General features: G+C 39.5%; 1 protein-coding gene across 6 annotated transcripts in view; it reads left to right on the top strand.

The window, feature by feature from the left end:
- The window catches only part of Ubr1 (Ubr1 ubiquitin ligase), a 288,431-nt gene that overhangs the window by 191,383 nt on the left and 69,464 nt on the right, over window positions 1–27,584 (top strand). For all 6 annotated transcript variants that reach the window (XM_070083324.1, XM_070083319.1, XM_070083320.1 and 3 more), the window contains one exon: window positions 1,794–2,003. In XM_070083324.1, the coding sequence (XP_069939425.1) occupies window positions 1,794–2,003 (210 nt within the window). The remainder of the gene's footprint in view (window positions 1–1,793; window positions 2,004–27,584) is intronic.

Below are 27,584 nucleotides of genomic sequence, written 5' to 3'. Positions count from 1 at the left end.
CAATACCTCTAACTCTCCATTTAATAACTCTCCTCTCGTATTTTTAACTGACAAATCCATTTGTTCTCTAGGCTTTCTTAACTTGTTAATCTCACTCCAAAACTTTTTCTTATTTTCAACAAAATTTGTTGATAACATCTCACCCACTCTCTCATTTGCTCTCTTTTTACATTGCTTCACCACTCTCTTAACCTCTCTCTTTTTCTCCATATACTCTTCCCTCCTTGCATCACTTCTACTTTGTAAAAACTTCTCATATGTTAACTTTTTCTCCCTTACTACTCTCTTTACATCATCATTCCACCAATCGCTCCTCTTCCCTCCTGCACCCACTTTCCTGTAACCACAAACTTCTGCTGAACACTGTAACACTACATTTTTAAACCTACCCCATACCTCTTCGACCCCATTGCCTATGCTCTCATTAGCCCATCTATCCTCCAATAGCTGTTTATATCTTACCCTAACTGCCTCCTCTTTTAGTTTATAAACCTTCACCTCTCTCTTCCCTGATGCTTCTATTCTCCTTGTATCCCATCTACCTTTTACTCTCAGTGTAGCTACAACTAGAAAGTGATCTGATATATTTGTGGCCCCTCTATAAACATGTACATCCTGAAGTCTACTCAACAGTCTTTTATCTACCAATACATAATCCAACAAAATACTGTCATTTCGCCCTACATCATATCTTGTATACTTATTTATCCTCTTTTCTTAAAATATGTATTACCTATAACTAAACCCCTTTCTATACAAAGTTCAATCAAAGGGCTCCCATTATCATTTACACCTGGCACCCCAAACTTACCTACCACACCCTCTCTAAAAGTTTCTCCTACTTTAGCATTCAGGTGGGGATTGTAGGTATATTTTAGGCATTTAAAGAGGATGGAGCAGAATGTAATGACCAAGAGGGTGTATAAATATGGGGTAGTATATGGTAAAAAAAAGGGGGTCAATCATGAGGGGAGGTAGATGGCATCTTGAATCTGCAGAAAGAAAACTGTTTATCAGTTGATGGTAAGAAAGGGGTATGTAGCAGATTCTAGTTGTGCCAACACTTACCTGGGTGATAGACTTTTCACTACTACTGAGCGGAGGAGATTATAGGCAGTATTGGTAATGTCGTGCTAAAGATCAGTTGTGTGAGGGTTTTGCAAAGAATAAGGAGTGAAGAAATTATAAGATGATTAAGTGGTATGAAGGGTGTAATTCAGAGACCAAAGGAGGGTTTGTTGAAATGGTTTGGTCATTTAGAAAGGATGGAGAAAGGTAGGTTGACTTGAGGATATTTAAAGCTGGTGTTGATGGAAAGAGTTGTATGGGACATCCTCGGAAGTTGTTTGAAGGAAAGTGTCAAGTTTTTTAAGTGGTTGTAACTTGACCATTCAAAAGGCAGGTGTGAGCATGTTATATTGGTGTGAGTGAAGAGAAGTAGTTTCTGGTATTGACATGCTGTTGGAGTGAACTAGAGTTCTGGAGGTAGAAGTATAGTGCATGGACTCTGAAGGATGGGTGAGGATGTTGCAGTTCTGTGGGTTATTTGAATTATGATATCTGTAAATTTCTGGAAAGACAACCAGAGAATCAGTAATGGTGAAATGTGTTTCCTCCTTTTGGTCACCTTACGTTGTGTGGGGGAAACAGCAGGTGTGTTAAAATTAATAATACAGTAATACGTAAGAATAATTAGTAAATTGAATTATCATTTATATGTGAGTATCCTTTCCAACACATTTAGTTTTAAAATATTGCATATATTTTTAATTTATTTTTTTAATTACAAACAGAATGGCTTAGGAGTGAATCCCAATGCATCAAGTAGACGTATTCCCTTAATGGTGTGGGACAGTGCGGCGTACACTATCCACACATTGGAAGAGACACAGCGTAATGCCAATCGTGCCCTCCTTACATCATTATCAGCTCGGCAAAGAGATTGCCTTGCTGCTCTTGTTAAGTTTGCAGCATATGTTCCATCTTGTGTAAAGAAGAAACAGGTGGGTAAAATATGCTTGACAGCCCCTTTCCTCTGTATGCTTTTGTAATCCATGTAATTTATTTCAGAGGACTTTGATGTAAGCCAACTTACAAAATTCTTTGTGAATCTTGATATACCCGTACAGTGGACCCCCGGATATCCTAGTCGTCGGATTTTGTAATACAGTAGACCATCATTTAACAGGATAGTTATGTTCCTGAAAATGGCATGTTAGGTAAAACAGTGTTAATGAACTGAAGAACTTGTGGGAAAAATAGGGCTACATTCCTGAGAGCCCCAAAAAAGCCAAACAACTTTTTTTTAGGCCTCCACATCTTACAAAAATAAAAGTGAATATGTAATTGTAGTTCATTGTTGTGATGTATTATGTTGTTTTTACTGCTTAAGATTACAAATGTAACAGAAATAATAGTACACCTACCATCCGACTTACGACCAAGCTTGGTTCCGACCAACCGGTCGTAAGTTACTATAGTTTAGAAACACTCACCCGGCTACTCTCCCTTAAGGCAAAATGGCCGCACAAGATAACTCTTCTAAGAGGGAACCATGAATCACGACAAATTACACAAGTGTATGGTTTTTATGGTAAGTTACCAGTAATGGACGTAAGTCGAACCTTTGAAAATTGCCGACATATTGGGTAGGGCATAATGTCAAAACTTTCCTATATAAACTACCTACATAATACTGTAATGTAATATACAATCATTATTTCATTCTTTTTACCATAATTTACTTCTGTTGTTGTATTTTAATTATTTATGTACTGTATATAATGTATACATGGTAGTGATATGTATTGTAAATTTTACATCGCATACAGTATCATGTTACTATTTTTTATTTATTATTATCACACTGGCCAATTCCCACCAAGGCAGGGTGGCCCGAAAAAGAAAAACTTTCACCGTCATTCACTCCATCACTGTCTTGCCAGAAGGGTGTTTTACACTACAGTTTTTAAACTGCAACATTAACACCCCTCCTTCAGAGTGCAGGCACTGTACTTCCCATCTCCAGGACTCAAGTCCGGCCTGCCAGTTTCCCTGAACCCCTTCATAAATGTTACTTTGCTCACACTCCAACAGCACGTCAAGTATTAAAAACCATTTGTCTCCATTCACTCCTATCAAACACGCTCACGCATACCTGCTGGAAGTCCAAGCCCCTCGCACACAAAACCTCCTTTACCCCCTCTCTCCAACCTTTCCTAGGCCGACCCCTACCCCGCCTTCCTTCCACTACAGACTGATACACTCTCGAAGTCATTCTGTTTCGCTCCATTCTCTCTACATGTCCGAACCACCTCAACAACCCTTCCTCAGCCCTCTGGACAACAGTTTTGGTAATCCCGCACCTCCTCCTAACTTCCAAACTACGAATTCTCTGCATTATATTCACACCACACATTGCCCTCAGACATGACATCTCCACTGCCTCCAGCCTTCTCCTTGCTGCAACATTCATCACCCATGCTTCACACCCATATAAGAGCGTTGGTTAAACTATACTCTCATACATTCCCCTCTTTGCCTCCAAGGACAAAGTTCTTTGTCTCCACAGACTCCTAAGTGCACCACTCACTCTTTTTCCCTCATCAATTCTATGATTCTATTATCTTTATGTATTGTCGACACAGTGGAATGGGAGAATACCACAGGTAGCGTCATCCTGCCAGAATGTTGTATAACCTATACCCTAAGTAAAGAGAAACAACTCTTTAACATGTGTAATACGTATCCCGCTGGCTGGCTGGGTGGCCGGGTCTGTGGTTGGCCGGATGGGTGGGTGGCCAGGTGGCTGGATGGATGGGTGGCTGGATGGATGGATGGGTGGGTGGGTGGCTGGCTGAGTGGGTGGATGGGCGGGTAGTTGGCTGACTGGCTGACCGAATGTGGCTGTCTCTCTGTATTTCTCTCTCTGTATTTCTCTCTCTGTATTTCTCTCTCTGTATTTCTCTCTCTGTATTTCTCTCTCTGTATTTCTCTCTCTGTATTTCTCTCTCTGTATTTCTCTCTCTGTATTTCTCTCTCTGTATTTCTCTCTCTGTATCTCTCTCTCTGTATCTCTCTCTCTGTATCTCTCTCTCTGTATCTCTCTCTCTGTATCTCTCTCTCTGTATCTCTCTCTCTGTATCTCTCTCTCTGTATCTCTCTCTCTGTATCTCTCTCACTCTCACTCTCTCACTCTCTCTCTCACTCTCTCTCACTCTCTCTCACTGATATATGTAAGTCAAGTTATCATACATATTATAAATTACCTAGGATAACCCAAAAAATCCAGACAAAGTGCTATACAGTGGATCTGTGCTCCAGTGCCCTAAATTAATAATAATATTAATAATCATTATTATTACAATAATACATATGTACTAATATTATTATTATTATTAAGCTATAATATAATAATATAGTAATAGGTAGTAGGTTGGTAGAATAGGTAGTAGGTTGGTAGACAGCAACCACCCAGGGAAGTACTACCGTCCTGCCAGATGACTGTGAAACAAAAACCTGTAACTGTTTTGCATGATGGTAGGATTGCTGGTTTTCTTTTTCTGTCTCATAAACACGCTAGATAACAGGGATATCTTGCTACTCCTACTTACACTTTGGTCACACTTCACAGACACGCACATGCATATATATATATACATACATCTAGGTTTTTCTCCTTATTCTAAATAGCTCTTGTTCTTTTTTTATTTCTTCTATTGTCCATGGGGAAGTGGAAAAGAATCTTTCCTCCGTAAGCCATGCGTGTCGTATGAGGCGACTAAAATGCCGGGAGCAATGGGCTAGTAACCCCTTCTCCTGTATACATTTACTAAAAAAGAGAAGAAGAAAAACTTTATAAAACTGGGTTGTTTAAATGTGCGTGGATGTAGTGCGGATGACAAGAAACAGATGATTGCTGATGTTATGAATGAAAAGAAGTTGGATGTCCTGGCTCTAAGCGAAACAAAGCTGAAGGGGGTAGGAGAGTTTCAGTGGGGGGAAATAAATGGGATTAAATCTGGAGTATCTGAGAGAGTTAGAGCAAAGGAAGGGGTAGCAGTAATGTTAAATGATCAGTTATGGAAGGAGAAAAGAGAATATGAATGTGTAAATTCGAGAATTATGTGGATTAAAGTAAAGGTTGGATGCGAGAAGTGGGTCATAATAAGCGTGTATGCACCTGGAGAAGAGAGGAATGCAGAGGAGAGAGAGAGATTTTGGGAGATGTTAAGTGAATGTATAGGAGCCTTTGAACCAAGTGAGAGAGTAATTGTGGTAGGGGACCTGAATGCTAAAGTAGGAGAAACTTTTAGAGAGGGTGTGGTAGGTAAGTTTGGGGTGCCAGGTGTAAATGATAATGGGAGCCCTTTGATTGAACTTTGTATAGAAAGGGGTTTAGTTATAGGTAATACATATTTTAAGAAAAAGAGGATAAATAAGTATACACGATATGATGTAGGGCGAAATGACAGTAGTTTGTTGGATTATGTATTAGTAGATAAAAGACTGTTGAGTAGACTTCAGGATGTACATGTTTATCGAGGGGCCACAGATATATCAGATCACTTTCTAGTTGTAGCTACACTGAGAGTAAAAGGTAGATGGGATACAAGGAGAATAGAAGCATCAGGGAAGAGAGAGGTGAAGGTTTATAAACTAAAAGAGGAGGCAGTTAGGGTAAGATATAAACAGCTATTGGAGGATAGATGGGCTAATGAGAGCATAGACAATGGGGTCGAAGAGGAATGGGGTAGGTTTAAAAATGTAGTGTTAGAGTGTTCAGCAGAAGTTTGTGGTTACAGGAAAGTGGGTGCAGGAGGGAAGAGGAGCGATTGGTGGAATGATGATGTAAAGAGAGTAGTAAGGGAGAAAAAGTTAGCATATGAGAAGTTTTTACAAAGTAGAAGTGATGCAAGGAGGGAAGAGTATATGGAGAAAAAGAGAGAGGTTAAGAGAGTGGTGAAGCAATGTAAAAAGAGAGCAAATGAGAGAGTGGGTGAGCTGTTATCAACAAATTTTGTTGAAAATAAGAAAAAGTTTTGGAGTGAGATTAACAAGTTAAGGAAGCCTAGAGAACAAATGGATTTGTCAGTTAAAAATAGGAGAGGAGAGTTATTAAATGGAGAGTTAGAGGTATTGGGAAGATGGAGGGAATATTTTGAGGAATTGTTAAATGTTGATGAAGATAGGGAAGCTGTGATTTCGTGTATAGGGCAAGGAGGAATAACATCTTGTAGGAGTGAGGAAGAGCCAGTTGTGAGTGTGGGGGAAGTTCGTGAGGCAGTAGGTAAAATGAAAGGGGGTAAGGCAGCCGGGATTGATGGGATAAAGATAGAAATGTTAAAAGCAGGTGGGGATATAGTTTTGGAGTGGTTGGTGCAATTATTTAAATTATTTAAAGGAGGGGTTTGGGATATTGGCAGTTTGGAGGGATATGTTGTGTATCTTTATATGTGTATGCTTCTAGACTGTTGTATTCTGAGCACCTCTGCAAAAACAGTGATAATGTGCGAGTGTGGTGAAAGTGTTGAATGATGATGAAAGTATTTTCTTTTTGGGGATTTTCTTTCTTTTTTGGGTCACCCTGCCTCGGTGGGAGACGGCCGACTTGTTGAAAAAAAAAAAAAAAAAAAAAAAAAAGTATGGAAGAGGGTAAGGTACCTAGGGATTGGCAGAGAGCATGCATAGTTCCTTTGTATAAAGGCAAAGGGGATAAAAGAGAGTGCAAAAATTATAGGGGGATAAGTCTGTTGAGTGTACCTGGTAAAGTGTATGGTAGAGTTATAATTGAAAGAATTAAGAGTAAGACGGAGAATAGGATAGCAGATGAACAAGGAGGCTTTAGGAAAGGTAGGGGGTGTGTGGACCAGGTGTTTACAGTGAAACATATAAGTGAACAGTATTTAGATAAGGCTAAAGAGGTCTTTGTGGCATTTATGGATTTGGAAAAGGCGTATGACAGGGTGGATAGGGGGGCAATGTGGCAGATGTTGCAAGTGTATGGTGTAGGAGGTAGGTTACTGAAAGCAGTGAAGAGTTTTTACGAGGATAGTGAGGCTCAAGTTAGAGTATGTAGAAAAGAGGGAAATTTTTTCCCAGTAAAAGTAGGCCTTAGACAAGGATGTGTGATGTCACCGTGGTTGTTTAATATATTTATAGATGGGGTTGTAAGAGAAGTAAATGCGAGGGTCTTGGCAAGAGGCGTGGAGTTAAAAGATAAAGAATCACACACAGGGTGGGAGTTGTCACAGCTGCTCTTTGCTGATGACACTGTGCTCTTGGGAGATTCTGAAGAGAAGTTGCAGAGATTGGTGGATGAATTTGGTAGGGTGTGCAAAAGAAGAAAATTAAAGGTGAATACAGGAAAGAGTAAGGTTATGAGGATAACAAAAAGATTAGGTGATGAAAGATTGAATATCAGATTGGAGGGAGAGAGTATGGAGGAGGTGAACGTATTCAGATATTTGGGAGTGGACGTGTCAGCGGATGGGTCTATGAAAGATGAGGTGAATCATAGAATTGATGAGGGAAAAAGAGTGAGTGGTGCACTTAGGAGTCTGTGGAGACAGAGAACTTTGTCCTTGGAGGCAAAGAGGGGAATGTATGAGAGTATAGTTTTACCAACGCTCTTATATGGGTGTGAAGCATGGGTGATGAATGTTGCAGCGAGGAGAAGGCTGGAGGCAGTGGAGATGTCATGTCTGAGGGCAATGTGTGGTGTGAATATAATGCAGAGAATTCGTAGTTTGGAAGTTAGGAGGAGGTGCGGGATTACCAAAACTGTTGTCCAGAGGGCTGAGGAAGGGTTGTTGAGGTGGTTCGGACATGTAGAGAGAATGGAGCGAAACAGAATAACTTCAAGAGTGTATCAGTCTGTAGTGGAAGGAAGGCGGGGTAGGGGTCGGCCTAGGAAGGGTTGGAGGGAGGGGGTAAAGGAGGTTTTGTGTGCGAGGGGCTTGGACTTCCAGCAGGCATGCGTGAGCGTGTTTGATAGGAGTGAATGGAGACAAATGGTTTTTAATACTTGACGTGCTGTTGGAGTGTGAGCAAAGTAACATTTATGAAGGGATTCAGGGAAACCGGCAGGCCGGACTTGAGTCCTGGAGATGGGAAGTACAGTGCCTGCACTCTGAAGGAGGGGTGTTAATGTTGCAGTTTAAAAACTGTAGTGTAAAGCACCCTTCTGGCAAGACAGTGATGGAGTGAATGATGGTGAAAGTTTTTCTTTTTCGGGCCACCCTGCCTTGGTGGGAATCGGCCAGTGTGATAATAATAAAATATAATAGTGTCCACTCATTACTTACCTTAAAATGTCTGTAGTTTTAATGTAGAGTGAGAGGTGAGTAAACAAGATTAAATGAATAAACGAAAGAATGAGGAATGTAGAATGTTCACGAGTTATGTAAACAAACGTTGTTGTTGTTGTTACCAGCCCTGACACGAACGGTTCCTGTTCACTGTCAAGCCGACCAGAAAAACATCTCATATTTGTTAATTTATATGTTATGTAGCATGTTTATTATATACTTTTGAAAAAAATCATAGATGGATTAAGCAAAATGTCTATATTAACGTTTTATACACATTTAATGCGCCTCAGTGATTATTATTGTTATTATCATTATTAACATAACATCTGCTTGTCTGTCTGAGACAGACAAGCAGACAAAGACAGACACACAGGTAGACAGAAAGACAGACACACTAGTAGACAGACACAGAGATACAGACAGATATACAGGCAGACAGATACAGACAGGTTTATGTGCAACAGTGAAAACAAACTGATGCTGCCTGCATGACACATTGCCCCCGCGAGTATTGTCAAATATTGTACAGTGGTGTGCATCAGCCCAGCTGCCAGATGCACGGTTGTAAGTCGAGTGGACGTATGTCGAGCAGGTCGTAAGTCGGATGATAGGTGTATTTCTTACCTTAAATTGTGGGTGCTGGTGTTTGTGGATGATTGTGAAGTGTGGAAAGTTATGCTGTGGCCCTACTGGGCTGAGGTGGGTGGTAAAGGTTCTGGTACTGAAGTCAATGGTTGTACTGGAGTGTCTAACTTTAAGCCATTCAGTCAGTCAAGTCATTCGGTAAGTCAGTCAGTAGGTCAGTCAGTCACACAAACTTATGTTTACCTCTTTTTATGTGTACAAAGTAACACTTCATTATGGCCACAGGTTATGTCTTGTCTACTTTTTTTTTTTTAACAAGTCGGCCGTCTCCCACCAAGGCAGGGTGACCCGAAAAAGAAAGAAAATCCCCAAAAAGAAAATACTTTCATCATCATTCAACACTTTCACCACACTCGCACATTATCACTGTTTTTGCAGAGGTGCTCAGAATACAACAGTTTAGAAGCATACACATATAAAGATACACAACATATCCCTCCAAACTGCCAATATCTCAAACCCCTCCTTTAAAGTGCAGCCATTGTACTTCCCATTTCCAGGACTCAAGTCCGACTAATTTTTTTTTTTTTTTTTTTTTTTTTATATTTTTATTTTTTTTTTTTTTTTTTCAACAAGTCAGCCGTCTCCCACCGAGGCAGGGTGACCCAAAAAAGAAAGAAAATCCCCAAAAAGAAAATACTTTCATCATCATTCAACACTTTCACCACACTCGCACATTATCACTGTTTTTGCAGAGGTGCTCAGAATACAACAGTCTAGAAGCATACACATATAAAGATACACAACATATCCCTCCAAACTGCCAATATCCCAAACCCCTCCTTTAATGTGCAGGCATTGTACTTCCCATTTCCAGGACTCAAGTCCGACTGTATGAAAATAACCGGTTTCCCTGAATTTAAAAAAAAAAAAAAAAAATTCAGGGAAACCGGTTATTTTCATATAGTCGGACTTGAGTCCTGGAAATGGGAAGTACAATGCCTGCACTAAATATTACTCTTCACTAAATATTACCCTGCTCACACTCCAACAGATCGTCAGGTCCCAAGTACCATTCGTCTCCATTCACTCCTATCTAACACGCTCACGCACGCTTGCTGGAAGTCCAAGCCCCTTACCCACAAAACCTCCTTTACCCCCTCTCTCCAACCCTTTCGAGGACGACCCCTACCCCGCCTTCCTTCCCCTATAGATTTATATGCTTTCCATGTCATTCTACTTTGATCCATTCTCTCTAAATGACCAAACCACCTCAACAACCCCTCTTCTGCCCTCTTACTAATACTTTTATTAACTCCACACCTTCTCCTAATTTCCACACTCCGAATTTTCTGCATAATATTTACATCACACATTGCCCTTAAACAGGACATCTCCACTGCCTCCAACCGTCTCCTCTCCGACTAATATCTTTGTTTATTTCATTAATTCTTTCTTAAATGCTTATACATTTTCTTCGAGCAACACTGGTATACCTACTGGGTGTCATGATTGCTTGGCAGATACAATATATAGTAATTAAAAGATCAAAACACAATTCACAATCACGAACTAGTAGCAGAAAAGTTGGACTGGACACACATGAAGTACGTATGCTGGGATGGTGGGGTGGTGTCAAGGGGTGGCTGGGGATGGCAGGAGGCCTCCCTCGTGATCCACAACAAGGCAGCCACTTGAGGAAAAGGGAAGTTTTTTCCTTTCCCACAAACTGAACCATGTTAAATTTAATTTTACGACGTGTTACATAAAATTGTGCCTCAATTCTGTGTAGGTAAATGTATATTTCGTGTAAAAAAAATTTATTTTTTTAATACTTTTGGGTGTCTGGAAAAGATTACAGTAATTGGATTTACATTATTTCTTATGGTTAAAATGAGTTTGAAAATCGTCAAATTTGGCTTTAGTCACACGCTCTGGATCGGATTAATTACGATAGCCAAGGGTCCACTGTACTTATACCCATACTGTAGAACTATGTCCAGACTGTGCACTAATAAATAAGTGTATTTGTATACACTGTGGTACTGGTTGGTAATTTGTTGAATGTGTTAAGTCTAGCTCATTACAGGCTCTATCTTGTCTCTTAGATTAATTTTAATGGTGATCCCGTCTTAATTTTTTTGTTATTTGGTAATGCGTTTGAAGAAACTTAGTTTGATTGGTGTTGTATGCAGTATATTTTAACAGAATGTCATGGTCATAAAATTAAGTTCTCTTTCAGTTCCACATTGTACCATAGGCTTAAACAATGCAGTATTAGTAATAAGATCTTTTCTTGCATAATTGCAAGCTCCAAATAAGAGCAACTATCTAATCCTTGAGGGTACACAGTTTTGGAAAATGGGTAAAATAGTGCCTTGGAGGATCTCTTGGTAATTGAGCTTTTAATAATTTATGGCTTGTACTTGCATAATGATAATTAGGTGTATAAATAAGTATTCTTTCCTTCTTAATAACTCTGGAAGATACTTAGGCATGCTAATTGGGATTTATGACTGAAAGAGTAGAAATTAGGTGTCAAAGTATTGTTATCAGTTAATATCAGCTAATTTTACCCCTTTCAGGGTCCGTGCCATAGATCTGCGGCTTTATGTTGAGGGTCCAAACCGTAGATCTACGCCAAAATTCTAGCAGTGTCAAATTTAGCGTAAGAAGGCTGGTAGGCCTACCTCTGAGAGAATGGGTCTGGGTGGTCAGTGTGCGCACTATAAAAAAATCTGGATGCCTGCATGGCATTGTGGGAACTCCGCCAAAGTGCTTTGTTCATCATGCCTGGTGGCAAGGAAGCTCTCACTCCCCACTCACTCTCCTGGCAAATTCTGACTCTCCTCTTCACAACTTAGTTCTAAGACTGATGGAAGTGGATCTGAAGAGGAATTCTATGGTTTTGAACCATATGGTACCATTGTATCATATGATACAATGGTGCCATGTTATACAATGGTATCATATGGTACAATGGTATCATATGGTACAATGGTACCATATGGTACAATGTACCATATGGTACGTTGTACCATATGGTGCGTTGTACCATATGGTGCGTTGTACCATATGGTGCGTTGTACCATATGGTGCGTTGTACCATATGGTACATTGTACCATATGGCACAGGGTACAGGGACCCTAATGGAAATAAGTCTATCTAACTTTTTTTTGGTTATCCTAGGTTCTCCAAACATATGCTGCTATTACCTGGAGTTTTACCTGGAGAGAGTTCCGGGGGTCAACGCCCCCGCGGCCCGGTCTGTGACCAGGCCTCCTTAGGTCAGTGTCCTAGGATGCGACCCACACCAGTCGACTAACACCCAGGTACCCATTTTACTGATGGGGAACATAGACAACAGGCGGAAAGAAACACGTCCAATGTTTCTACTCTGGCTGGGAATCGAACCCAGGCCCTCACCGTGTGAAGCGAGAGCGTTAACCACCAGGCCACCTAGGTAACCTATGTATTTATTTATTTATTTATTTATTTAATAATTTGAAAATACAGAGGTACAAAAAAATACAGGTAAGAGCAGCATGCCAAAGCCACTTGTATGCATAGCATTACGGGCTGGCTTAAAATTAACTTAAGATTAACTAAGCAATGATGTAATCAGTGATAAAACATTATTGTAAACAGATAACAATAAAGCACAAATGAGTATTACAAAGACAGGGCATATGGTTGCATGCATTGCTGTACATTCAGTAGAATGGATTATTCTGTTAGGTAGTGTATTTAAAAAATAACAAAGTTAGATTGGGTCTTAGGTTTAACATTTATGTGATATAATTATGAGAAACATATAAGATATACAATTTATAAGGTTCAGTTATTCAGTATTTATTTGGTTTAGGGTGAGTAAGTGATCTTTGAGAAGAGACTTGAATTTATAAACAGGTAGTGTTTCTTTTATATTTACAGGTAATGAATTCCAGATTTTAGGGCCTTTTATGTGCATTGAGATTTTGCATAGCGTGAGATGGACACGAGGAACATCAAAGAGTGATCTGTGCCTTGTGTTATGGTCATGTGTTCTGTTCAGGTTGACAAGGAGATGTTTGAGGGGAGGGTTAACATCAGAGTTAAGTGTTCTATGTATGTAATAGGTGCAGTAATAAGTATGGATGTTTTGTATGGTGAGTAGGTTTAGTGTTTTGAATATTGGTAGTGTGTGCTGCCTGTAGTGGGAATTTGTTATCATTCTGACTACAGCCTTTTGTTGGGTAATTAGTGGTCTGAGATGGTTAATTGTTGTTGAGCCCCATGCATGCCACATGTGCTTGAGTAAGTTTATTCAGGTGTACACAAATACAGTTACATAGATTATCATACATAGCAGCATATGTATAAAATCCTAGGATAACTCAAAAGAGTCAGGGTGCTTATTTCCATAGGGATCCCTGTATCTGGACCATATGGTGTCCTGCACCATATGGTGTCCTGCACCATATGGTGTCCTGCACCATATGGTGTCCTGCACCATATGGTGTCCTGCACCATATGGTACCCTGCACCATATGGTACCCTGCACCATATGGTACCCTGCACCATATGGTACCCTGCACCATATGGTACCCTGCACCATATGGTACCCTGCACCATATGGTACCCTGCACCATATGGTACCCTGCACCATATGGTACCCTGCACCATATGGTACCCTGCACCATATGGTACCCTGCACCATATGGTACCCTGCACCATATGGTACCCTGCACCATTTGGTACCCTGCACCATTTGGTACCCTGCACCATATGGTACCCTGCACCATATGGTACCCTGCACCATATGGTACCCTGCACCATATGGTACCCTGCACCATATGGTACCCTATACCGTATAGTACAATGTACCATATGGTCAGTTACAGATGCTGATGCCACCAAGCACCAGGCAAGACTGAGTGAGTGAAGACACAAGCTAGCTAGTGACTCGGCAGTTTCCAAGACAAAGTGCTTTGTCATCCACCTCAAGGAACATGTGGAGTGGCTGTACACTTGTAAATATATAATAGAACATTACTAATATACAACATTTTTGCATATTTTTGTTGTAAACAATTATTGTAAACTAAATAATGATGAAAATATTAGTGTTTATTGTGTTGAATACAGCAGTACCATATAGTATCATACAGTACAATGTACCATATGGTTCCATTGCACCATATGGTACCATAAGGTACCATTGCACCATATGGTACCAAGAGAATAAACTTTGAATTGAATAAGGTACTATTGCACCATATGGTACCATTGTATCATATGGTACCATTGTACCATATGGTGGCATTGTACCATATGGCACCACTGTACCATATGGTACCATTGCACCCTAAGGCACCATTGTACCATATAGTACTATATGGTACCGTTGTATTCAACACAATAACTGCACTAATATTTTCATCATTTTGTTTACAATAAAATTGTAAACAAGCTTTGTAAGCAATATAATGATAAATAGATTAGTGCAGTTATTGTGTTGAATACAATGAGTGTATACTTATACAATATACATTATATTGCTCTCACAGACCACAAATGTTACTAGAAAAAGAAAAAAATTAGAAAAGAAAAGAAAAAAGTATAAAAAAAAAGTTAAATAAAAAAATGCGATTTTGCGGAAGTCGCTGATGTTGCCGCCACCCGATCATTTTGGGTCAACTTCACGCCACTGTATCTCAGTAAGTATTGATCAGAAATTTTTTTTTGTTTTGTTTTATTACCTTCACAAAAATATCTTTAATTCTGTAAGTTTTTTTTTTTTTTTCTTGGACACTGGGACACCCATTCAGATTTTGACTTTGGACCCTGAAAGGGTTAATGGTATCAATATCAGCCTAAAGATGAATAGTGGTATTGGTAATTAATGTTGGCCCATCCCAAGTAAAATTAGCACTAAAATATGTCAGGAAGATCCAAGCCTTTGTGTGCAACTGAAATGGAGAAAAGTTGCTGAAAAGATAGTTATATAGTAGACTAGGGATGTACCGGATATCCGTGTCCGCATAACATCGGCACAATTTCCTACATCCGCATCCTTACTTTTTCTAAATGAGATATCCGCATCCGCACTCTCGATTAAACATATATCCGCATTTGTATCTGCATCCACGCCAAACAAAGAGGATGTGGCGGATATTATAGCCTAAATTACAGAGCTTGCATGTTTATTTCCCAGCAGTAGGCCTGTTGCCCCAAACTAGGCAGGTCCTTCACAAATCCAACCCACTAACAGAATAAACGCTACCTAAGCAATAAGCCTTGACAATTCCATTTACTCGCATGCAAGTCCCATTCAAATCCAACCCCTCTCCTTCATGTACTTGTCCAACCTAAATTTGAAACTACCCAAGGTTTTAGCTTTGATAACCCTACTAGGTAGACCGTTCTACTCATCAACTACCCTTTTACTAAACCAGTACTTTGCTATATCCTTTCTAAATCTTAACTTATCTATGAATGCATTATTGCGGTTTGTATTAATCTAACCTAAATTTGAAACTACCCATGTGTAAATCCCACCGTGTGTGTGAGACTGTGTGACTGTGTGAGACTCACACAGTTACACTGTCGAGATGTATGAATGGAAAACAAGAATAAATATAGGGGATGTAAATAGCATTTGATAAACATATTAGGTTGGATAAACACACGAGTGAGAGGGGATGGACTTGAGTGGGGTTGCACATGAGTAAATAGAATTATCAAAGCTTATTGCTTGGGTAGCATTGAAAATTGGGTTGGGCAAATATTTTGTTAGTGGGATGGATTGTGAAGGACCTGCCTAGTATGGGCCAACAGGCCTCCTGCAGTGTTACCCCTACCAGGGGTAATAATTTGCTCGACCTATTCTTGTCAAATAAGGTAACACTCGTAAATAATCTGGAGAACACTAAAGAGCTTGGCGCAAGTGATCACAAATCCATCACTTTTAGCATTAACTTGGAATACATGAATAATGATAATACGGTAAAAATCCCTGATTTTCGTTCTGCCGATTTTAATGGACTTAGGGAACACCTGTCTAATCTTGATTGGGGTTATCTAGCTAATGATTTTATTGACGATGATCATACTTATGATTACGAAGGGATCTCCATTTATGATTTTTTTCTTAATAATGTACACCGTGCTCAGAGTATATACATTCCTCAAAGAGAAATTAGGTCTAATAATAATGATCCCAAATGGGTTAACAGGAGGCTGAAGCATCTATTAGGGAAGAAAAGGGGAATTTATAGGTGCATCAGAAGAGGAGAGGTTAACCTTACTGACCAATATGTTCAGCTTAAAACAGAAGTGAAAAAGGGGATTAGAATGGCTAAACGTGACTTTGAAATTAGAGTTGCTAATGAATCAAAGACCAATCCAAAGGGGTTCTTTCAAGTGTATAAAACGAAGGTGAAGGAAAAAGTAGGGCCTCTGAAAATTGGGAATGGACAGCTGACTGATAACAAACTGGAAATGTTCCATATGTAATGACTATTTTTTGTCAGTTTTTACACAGGAAGACATAAATGAGATTTCAGAAATTAACAATTATTTAGTTCCTGACAAATTCAAATTGACTAATATTACTGTCACGAGGGACATGGTTATCAAACAGATAGACAAACTGAAGCAAAATAAGACCCCAGGGCCCGACAAGTTGTTTTCCAGGGTACTTAAGGAATACAAGATGGAGCTTAGTCAGCCATTAACGAGTGTGTTTAGTGCATCCATCCGCGCTGGTGTTGTGCCAGAGTTGTGGTAGCTGGCTAATGTGGTTCCTGTATTCAAATTGGGGGATAAGTCCATTCTTTCAAATTACCATCCAGTAAGCCTGACATCTATAGTGGGCAAGTTACTAGAATCAGTTATAGCTAACATTATTAGAAGTCACCTTGAAGAGCATAACTTGATAAGTGAATCTCAGCATGGGTTCACGAGAGGTCGTTCCTGCCTGACAAATTTACTGACGTTCTTTAGTAGAACATTTGAGGCAGTAGACAGTGATAAAGAATATGATATTGTTTATTTGGATTTTAGTAAAGCCTTTGATAGAGTACCTCACAAGAGACGCTTAAGAAAAGTGGCAACTCATGGTATAGGAGGTAAAGTTCTAGCATGGATAGAGGCATGGCTTACCAATAGAAAGCAGAGAGTTTCGATTAATGGGGTCAAATCTGAATGGGGATTAGTCACTAGTGGCGTTCCACAAGGATCAGTTTTAGGCCCTCTCTTGTTCATAATTTACATTAATGACCTTGATGAAGGGATTACGAGTGACATGAGTAAATTTGCTGATGATACAAAGATAGGCCGTATGATTCATTCTGAGGAGGATAGCAATGAACTCCAGGAGGATTTAGACAAATTAATATCTTGGTCTGAAAAATGGCAGGTAAGGTACTAGTCCTTGGTAATGAAAATAACCCTCGAAGCTATAAACTAGGTGAGGTAGGGCTGGATCATACAGAATGTGAGAAAGACTTGGGAGTCATGGTAAGCAGAAACCTGAAGCCAAGACGGCAGTGCCTAAGTGTGCACAACAAGGCTAATAGATTACGTGGATTTATCTCAGGAAGTATAAGTAACAGAAGTCCAAAAGTTATTTTACAGCTCTATACATCACTAGTGAAGCCTCATTTAGATTATGCTGCTCAGTTTTGGTCTCCTTACTACAGATGGATTTAGACTCATTAGAGAACATACAGAGAAGATTGACTAAAATGATTTACTGTGTAAGGAATCCCCCGTATGAAGATAGACTTAAAGCCTTAAATCTCCACTCTGGAGAGACGTAGAATGAGGGGAGATATCACTGAAGTGTACAGGCATAAACAAGGGAGATATTTATAAAGTACTGAGGGTGTCGAACCAGGTAAGAACCAGAAATAATGGATTTAAGTTGGAAAAATTAAGATTTAGAAAGGACATAGGTAAGTACTGGTTTTCTAACAGAGTTGTGGATGCGTGGAACAATCTTCCCAGTAGGGTGATAGAGGCTAGGACCTTGGGTAGCTTTAAGAAGAGATTAGACAAATATATGAGTGGGAGGAGCTGGGTTTCATTGGTGTCATTGGGTACGGGAGTTAATTCTTGGGTACATAAGAACATAAACAATGAACTGCTAAAGATATATGCTTGGATGATGACCAACAAACTCACACTTAACATAGAAAAAACTTACTTCATGCTGTTTGGCAACAGAGCCTCAAATATTCAACTCAGCATACCGTTAAATGGTTCCCCTGTATCAAGACTCATGGAGGGCAAATTTCTAGGTCTTCTCCTTGACTGTAATCTTAAATTTCAGTCCCATACCCATCACATAGCCAAGATAATTTCCAAATCAGTAGGAATCCTTTCCAAGATACGCTATTATGTACCACAAACGACTCTCCTTACCTTGTACCACTCTAATATATCCTTACCTCACCTATGGTATCTGTGCCTGGGGCTCTACCACAACCAACCACCTTAGACCCTTAATAATCCAACAAAAAGCTGCTGTGCAGGTGATAACCAGCTCCTGTGATAGACAGCACATCCCACCACTTTTCAAAAGACTCAACTTGCTAAATATACAAGACATACATTCTTATTATTGTGCCTACTACATATAAAGAACTTTAAACTCCACTGTAAAAACCCCTAAAGCTACTCCTTGACAGTTACAACAGAATGCACAGTCACAATACAAGGCATAAGGCCCTTTTCAACATCCCTCAAGTAAAACTCTCACTATGCAAGAACGCTATGCACATAAAAGGCCCAAAGATCTGGAACTCGCTACCGGAACAAGTCAAGGATCCCCAGACAACTTAAAAATTTAGGACTCTGCTAAAAATTCATCTTATCGCACAATATTAACCAAATCAACCAAAAATCTACTGGCTATTTTTATCATGTGACCTGGCTTTTAATTCTGCCATTCCATAAAATATTACGACCTGCACCATTCCTTGTAAATTAGATTTTGTACTAAGTATACATAAGATTAAGTCCAAACAAGATTGTAAAACAGCTAACCACTATTCTATGTTTAATTTTAAGTAAAAATTACTATGTACTATTATCTTATCTAGTTTTAATTAGTTACTATGTATTAGGATTAGTTTGTCTGAAATGCCTCGGCATGATAGTGGCTATCTTTGTACTTAGCAAATCAAAATTGTAATTACACACTGTAACCTTTACAAAGAAATAAAATTATTATTATTATTATTATTATTATTATTATTATTATTATTTTTTTTTTTTTTTTTTTTTTTTTTCAACAAGTCGGCCGTCTCCCACCGAGGCAGGGTGACCCAAAAAAGAAAGAAAATCCCCAAAAAGAAAATACTTTCATCATCATTCAACACTTTCACCACACTCGCACATTATCACTGTTTTTGCAGAGGTGCTCAGAATACAACAGTCTAGAAGCATAAACATATAAAGATACACAACATATCCCTCCAAACTGCCAATATCCCAAACCCCTCCTTTAAAGTGCAGGCATTGTACTTCCCATTTCCAGGACTCAAGTCCGACTATATGAAAATAACCGGTTTCCCTGAATCCCTTCACTAAATATTACCCTGCTCACACTCCAACAGATCGTCAGGTCCCAAGTACCATTCGTCTCCATTCACTCCTATCTAACACGCTCACGCACGCTTGCTGGAAGTCCAAGCCCCTTACCCACAAAACCTCCTTTACCCCCTCTCTCCAACCCTTTCGAGGACGACCCCTACCCCGCCTTCCTTCCCCTATAGATTTATATGCTTTCCATGTCATTCTACTGTGATCCATTCTCTCTAAATGACCAAACCACCTCAACAACCCCTCTTCTGCCCTCTGACTAATACTTTTATTAACTCCACACCTTCTCCTAATTTCCACACTCCGAATTTTCTGCATAATATTTACACCACACATTGCCCTTAAACAGGACATCTCCGCTGCCTCCAACCGTCTCCTCGCTGCTGCATTTACCACCCAAGCTTCACACCCATATAAGAGTGTTGGTACTACTATACTTTCATACATTCCCTTCTTTGCCTCCATAGATAACGTTTTTTGACTCCACATATACCTCAACGCACCACTCACCTTTTTTCCCTCATCAATTCTATGATTAACCTCATCCTTCATAAATCCATCCGCCGACACGTCAACTCCCAAGTATCTGAAAACATTCACTTCTTCCATACTCCTCCTCCCCAATTTGATATCCAATTTTTCTTTATCTAAATCATTTGACACCCTCATCACCTTACTCTTTTCTATGTTCACTTTCAACTTTCTACCTTTACACACATTCCCAAACTCATCCACTAACCTTTGCAATTTTTCTTTAGAATCTCCCATAAGCACAGTATCATCAGCAAAAAGTAACTGTGTCAATTCCCATTTTGAATTTGATTCCCCATAATTTAATCCCACCCCTCTCCCAAACACCCTAGCATTTACTTCCTTTACAACCCCATCTATAAAAATATTAAACAACCATGGTGACATTACACATCCCTGTCTAAGACCTACTTTTACCGGGAAGTAGTCTCCCTCTCTTCTACACACCCTAACCTGAGCCTCACTATCCTCATAAAAACTCTTTACAGCATTTAATAACTTACCACCTATTCCATATACTTGCAACATCTGCCACATTGCTCCTCTATCCACTCTATCATATGCCTTTTCTAAATCCATAAATGCAATAAAAACTTCCCTATCTTTATCTAAATACTGTTCACATATATGCTTCAATGTAAACACCTGATCTACACATCCCCTACCCACTCTAAAACCTCCTTGCTCATCTGCAATCCTACATTCTGTCTTACCTCTAATTCTTTCAATTATAACCCTACCGTACACTTTTCCTGGTATACTCAGTAAGCTTATTCCTCTATAATTTTTACAGTCTCTTTTGTCCCCTTTCCCTTTATATAAAGGGACTATACATGCTCTCTGCCAATCCCTAGGTACCTTCCCCTCTTTCATACATTTATTAAACAAAAGTACCAACCACTCCAACACTATATCCCCCCCTGCTTTTAACATTTCTGTCATGATCCCATCAGTTCCAGCTGCTTTACCCCCTTTCATTTTACGTAATGCCTCACGTACCTCCCCCACACTTACATTCTGCTCTTCTTCACTCCTAAAAGATGGTATACCTCCCTGACCAGTGCATGAAATTACTGCCTCTGTTTCTTCCTTAACATTTAAAAGTTCCTCAAAATATTCTCGCCATCTACCCAATACCTCCATCTCCCCATCTACTAACTCCCCTACTCTGTTTTTAACTGACAAATCCATATTTTCCCTAGGCTTTCTTAACTTGTTTAACTCACTCCAAAATTTTTTCTTATTTTCATTAAAATTTCTTGACAGTGCCTCTCCCACTCTATCATCTGCTCTCCTTTTGCACTCTCTCACCACTCTCTTTACCTTTCTTTTACTCTCCATATACTCTGCTCTTCTTATAACACTTCTGCTTTGTAAAAACCTCTCATAAGCTACCTTTTTCTCTTTTATCACACCCTTTACTTCATCATTCCACCAATCACTCCTCTTTCCTCCTGCCCCCACCCTCCTATAACCACAAACTTCTGCCCCACATTCTAATACTGCATTTTTAAAACTATTCCAACCCTCTTCAACCCCCCCACTACTCATCTTTGCACTAGCCCACCTTTCTGCCAATAGTCGCTTATATCTCACCCGAACTTCCTCCTCCCTTAGTTTATACACTTTCACTTCCCTCTTACTTGTTGTTGCCACCTTCCTCTTTTCCCATCTACCTCTTACTCTAACTGTAGCTACAACTAAATAATGATCCGATATATCAGTTGCCCCTCTATAAACATGTACATCCTGGAGCCTACCCATCAACCTTTTATCCACCAATACATAATCTAATAAACTACTTTCATTACGTGCTACATCATACCTTGTATATTTATTTATCCTCTTTTTCATAAAATATGTATTACTTATTACCAAATTTCTTTCTACACATAGCTCAATTAAAGGCTCCCCATTTACATTTACCCCTGGCACCCCAAATTTACCTACTACTCCCTCCATAACATTTTTACCCACTTTAGCATTAAAATCCCCAACCACCATTACTCTCACACTTGATTCAAAACTCCCCACGCATTCACTCAACATTTCCCAAAATCTCTCTCTCTCCTCTACACTTCTCTCTTCTCCAGGTGCATACACGCTTATTATAACCCACTTTTCACATCCAATCTTTATTTTACTCCACATAATCCTTGAATTAATACATTTATAGTCCCTCTTTTCCTGCCATAGCTTATCCTTCAACATTATTGCTACTCCTTCTTTAGCTCTAACTCTATTTGAAACCCCTGACCTAATCCCATTTATTCCTCTCCACTGAAACTCTCCCACCCCCTTCAGCTTTGTTTCACTTAAAGCCAGGACATCCAGCTTCTTCTCATTCATAACATCCACAATCATCTCTTTCTTATCATCTGCACAACATCCACGCACATTCAGACTTCCCACTTTGACAATTTTCTTCTTCTTATTCTTTTTAGTAATCTTTACAGGAAAAGGGGTTACTAGCCCATTGTTCCCCCGGCATTTTAGTTGACTTTTACAACACGCATGGCTTACGGTGGAAAGATTCTTATTACACTTCCCCATGGATTTTTTTTTTTTTTCAACAAGTCGGCCGTCTCCCACCGAGGCAGGGTGACACAAAAAAGAAAGAAAATCCCCAAAAAGAAAATACTTTCATCATCATTCAACACTTTCACCACACTCGCACATTATCACTGTTTTTGCAGAGGTGCTCAGAATACAACAGTCTAGAAGCATAAACATATAAAGATACACAACATATCCCTCCAAACTGCCAATATCCCAAACCCCTCCTTTAAAGTGCAGGCATTGTACTTCCCATTTCCAGGACTCAAGTCCGACTATATGAAAATAACCGGTTTCCCTGAATCCCTTCACTAAATATTACCCTGCTCACACTCCAACAGATCGTCAGGTCCCAAGTACCATTCGTCTCCATTCACTCCTATCTAACACGCTCACGCACGCTTGCTGGAAGTCCAAGCCCCTTACCCACAAAACCTCCTTTACCCCCTCTCTCCAACCCTTTCGAGGACGACCCCTACCCCGCCTTCCTTCCCCTATAGATTTATATGCTTTCCATGTCATTCTACTGTGATCCATTCTCTCTAAATGACCAAACCACCTCAACAACCCCTCTTCTGCCCTCTGACTAATACTTTTATTAACTCCACACCTTTTCCTAATTTCCACACTCCGAATTTTCTGCATAATATTTACACCACACATTGCCCTTAAACAGGACATCTCCACTGCCTCCAACCATCTCCTCGCTGCTGCATTTACCACCCAAGCTTCACACCCATATAAGAGTGTTGGTACTACTATACTTTCATACATTCCCTTCTTTGCCTCCATAGATAACGTTTTTTGACTCCACATATACCTCAACGCACCACTCACCTTTTTTCCCTCATCAATTCTATGATTAACCTCAACGTTCATAAATCCATCTGCCGACACGTCAACTCCCAAGTATCTGAAAACATTCACTTCTTCCATACTCCTCCTCCCCAATTTGATATCCAATTTTTCTTTATCTAAATCATTTGACACCCTCATCACCTTGCTCTTTTCTATGTTCACTTTCAACTTTCTACCTTTACACACATTCCCAAACTCATCCACTAACCTTTGCAATTTTTCTTTAGAATCTCCCATAAGCACAGTATCATCAGCAAAATGTAACTGTGTCAATTCCCATTTTGAATTTGATTCCCCAAAATTTAATCCCACCCCTCTCCCGAACACCCTAGCATTTACTTCCTTTACAACCCCATCTATAAATACAGTGGACCCCCGGTTAACGATATTTTTTCATTAGAGAAGTATGTTCAGGTGCCAGTACTGACCGAATTTGTTCCCATAAGGAATATTGTGAAGTAGATTAGTCCATTTCAGACCCCCAAACATACACGTACAAACGCACTTACATAAATACACTTACATAATTGGTCGCATTGGGAGGTGATCGTTATGCGGGGGTCCACTGTATATTAAACAACCATGGTGACATTACACATCCCTGTCGAAGACCTACTTTTACCGGGAAGTAGTCTCCCTCTCTTCTACACACCCTAACCTGAGCCTCACTATCCTCATAAAAACTCTTTACAGCATTTAATAACTTACCACCTATTCCATATACTTGCAACATCTGCCACATTGCTCCTCTATCCACTCTATCATATGCCTTTTCTAAATCCATAAATGCAATAAAAACTTCCCTACCTTTATCTAAATACTGTTCACATATATGCTTCAATGTAAACACTTGATCTACACATCCCCTACCCACTCTGAAACCTCCTTGCTCATCCGCAATCCTACATTCTGTCTTGCCTCTAATTCTTTCAATTATAACCCTACCATACACTTTTCCTGGTATACTCAGTAAACTTATTCCTCTATAATTTTTACAGTCTCTTTTGTCCCCTTTCCCTTTACATAAAGGGACTATACATGCTCTCTGCCAATCCCTAGGTACCTTCCCCTCTTTCATACATTTATTAAACAAAAGTACCAACCACTCCAACACTATATCCCCCCCTGCTTTTAACATTTCTGTCATGATCCCATCAGTTCCAGCTGCTTTACCCCCTTTCATTCTACGTAATGCCTCATGTATCTCCACCACACTTACATTCTGCTCTTCTTCACTCCTAAAAGATGGTATACCTCCCTGACCAGTGCATGAAATTACTGCCTCTGTTTCTTCCTTAACATTTAAAAATTCCTCAAAATATTCTCGCCATCTACCTAATACCTCCATCTCCCCATCTACTAACTCCCCTACTCTGTTTTTAACTGACAAATCCATACTTTCCCTAGGCTTTCTTAACTTGTTTAACTCCAAAAATTTTTCTTATTTTCATTAAAATTTCTTGACAGTGCCTCTCCCACTCTTTCATCTGCTCTCCTTTTGCACTCTCTCACCACTCTCTTTACCTTTCTTTTACTCTCCATATACTCTGCTCTTCTTATAACACTTCTGCTTTGTAAAAACCTCTCATAAGCTACCTTTTTCTCTTTTATCACACCCTTTACTTCATTATTCCACCAATCACTCCTCTTTCCTCCTGCCCCCACCCTCCTATAACCACAAACTTCTGCCCCACATTCTAATACTGCATTTTTAAAACTATTCCAACCCTCTTCAACCCCCCCACTACTCATCTTTGCACTAGCCCACCTTTCTGCCAATAGTCGCTTATATCTCACCCGAACTTCCTCCTCCCTTAGTTTATACACTTTCACCTCCCTCTTACTTGTTGTTGCCACCTTCCTCTTTTCTCATCTACCTCTTACTCTAACTGTAGCTACAACTAAATAATGATCCGATATATCAGTTGCCCCTCTATAAACATGTACATCCTGGAGCCTACCCATCAACCTTTTATCCACCAATACATAATGTAATAAACTACTTTCATTACGTGCTACATCATACCTTGTATATTTATTTATCCTCTTTTTCATAAAATATGTATTACTTATTACCAAATCTCTCTCTACACACAGCTCAATTAAAGGCTCCCCATTTACATTTACCCCTGGCACCCCAAATTTACCTACTACTCCCTCCATAACATTTTTACCCACTTTAGCATTGAAATCCCCAACCACCATTACTCTCACACTTGATTCAAAACTCCCCACGCATTCACTCAACATTTCCCAAAATCTCTCTATCTCCTCTACACTTCTCTCTTCTCCAGGTGCATACACACTTATTATAACCCACTTTTCACATCCAATCTTTATTTTACTCCACATAATCCTTGAATTAATACATTTATAGTCCCTCTTTTCCTGCCATAGCTTATCCTTCAACATTATTGCTACTCCTTCTTTAGCTCTAACTCTGTTTGAAACCCCTGACCTAATCCCATTTATTCCTCTCCACTGAAACTCTCCTACCCCCTTCAGCTTTGTTTCACTTAAAGCCAGGACATCCAGCAAATTTACTCATGTCACTCGTAATCCCTTCATCAGGGTCATTAATGTAAATTATGAACAAGAGAGGGCCTAAAACTGATCCTTGTGGAATGCCACTAGTGACTAATCCCCATTCAGATTTGACCCCATTAATCAAAACTCTCTGCTTTCTATTGGTAATCCATGCCTCTATCCATGCTAGAACTTTATCTCCTATACCATGAGCTGCCACTTTTCTTTAGTCTCTTGTGAGGTACTCTATCGAAGGCTTTACTAAAATCCAAATAAACAATATCATATTCTTTATCACTGTCCACTGCCTCAAATGTTCTATTGAAGAACGTCAGTAAATTTGTCAGGCAGGAACGACCTCTCGTGAACACATGCTGAGAGTCATTAATCAAATTATGCTCTTCAAGGTGACTTCTAATAATGTCAGCTATAACTGATTCTAATAACTTGCCCACTATGGATGTCGGGCTTATTGGATGGTAATTTGAAGGGGTGGACTTATCCCCTGATTTGAATATAGGAACCACATTAGCCATCTTCCACAACTCTGGCACAACACCAGTAAGGATGGACGTATTAAACACACTCATTAATGGCTGACTAAGCTCCATCTTGCATTCCTTAAGTACTCTGGAAAACAACTCATCGGGTCCCGGGGACTTACTTTACTTCAGTTTGTCTATCTGTTTAATAACCTATAAATAACCTATAAATTCCCCTTTTCTCCCCTAATAGATGCTTTAGCCTCCTGTTAATCCATTTGGGATCATTATTATTAGACCTAATTTCTCTCTGGGGAATGTATATACTCTGAGCACGGTGTACATTATTAAGAAAAAATCATAAATGCAGATCCCTTCATAATCATAAGTATGATCATCATCAATAAAATCATTAGCTAGATAACCCCAGTTGAGATTTGACAGGTGTTAGGGCTCTAAATCCATTATAATCGGCAGAACAAAAATCAGGGATTTTTACCGTATTTTCATTATTCTTGTATTCCCAGTTAATGCTGGAAGTTATGGATTTGTGATCACTTGCACCAAGCTCTTCAGTGATCTCCAGATTATTTACAAGTGTTTCCTTATTTGACAAGACTAGGTCTAGCAATTATCCCTGGTAGGCTTTGTTACACACTGCTTCAGAAAACAGTCCTGAACTGTTTCCATAAAGTCACTGTACTCTAGATTACTGGTCAAAGAATTCCAGTGAATTGGACTAAAGTTAAAATCCCCTACTATCACTATGTTATTGTGTCTAGAAGCCCTAACAATTTCGTCCCAAAGAAGTCTCCCTCTATTGTGATCCATGCCTGGAGGTCGGTATATTACACCTAGAATTAGTTTTTCTTGACCTTCTACAAACTCTACCCAAACAGATTGTTACTGTTCCATCTATTTTTATACCTGCTTTTATGCAACAGTTAATATTTTCTCAAACATATAATGCAACTCCTCCCCCCTTCCCATTACATTTATCCACATGGAACAACTTAAACCCTCAAATATTGCACTCAGCATTCATATCACGACTCTTTAAATCATACTAGGTTTCAGTTAATGCAATGACATCAAAGTTCCCAGCACATGCTACCAAGCCTAGTTCATTAATCTTATTTCTTG

This window comes from Cherax quadricarinatus, chromosome 9, assembly GCF_038502225.1.
Source record: "Cherax quadricarinatus isolate ZL_2023a chromosome 9, ASM3850222v1, whole genome shotgun sequence".
Classification (NCBI taxonomy): Eukaryota; Metazoa; Arthropoda; class Malacostraca; order Decapoda; family Parastacidae; genus Cherax; species Cherax quadricarinatus.
This window is presented reverse-complemented; position numbering and strand designations above follow the sequence as displayed.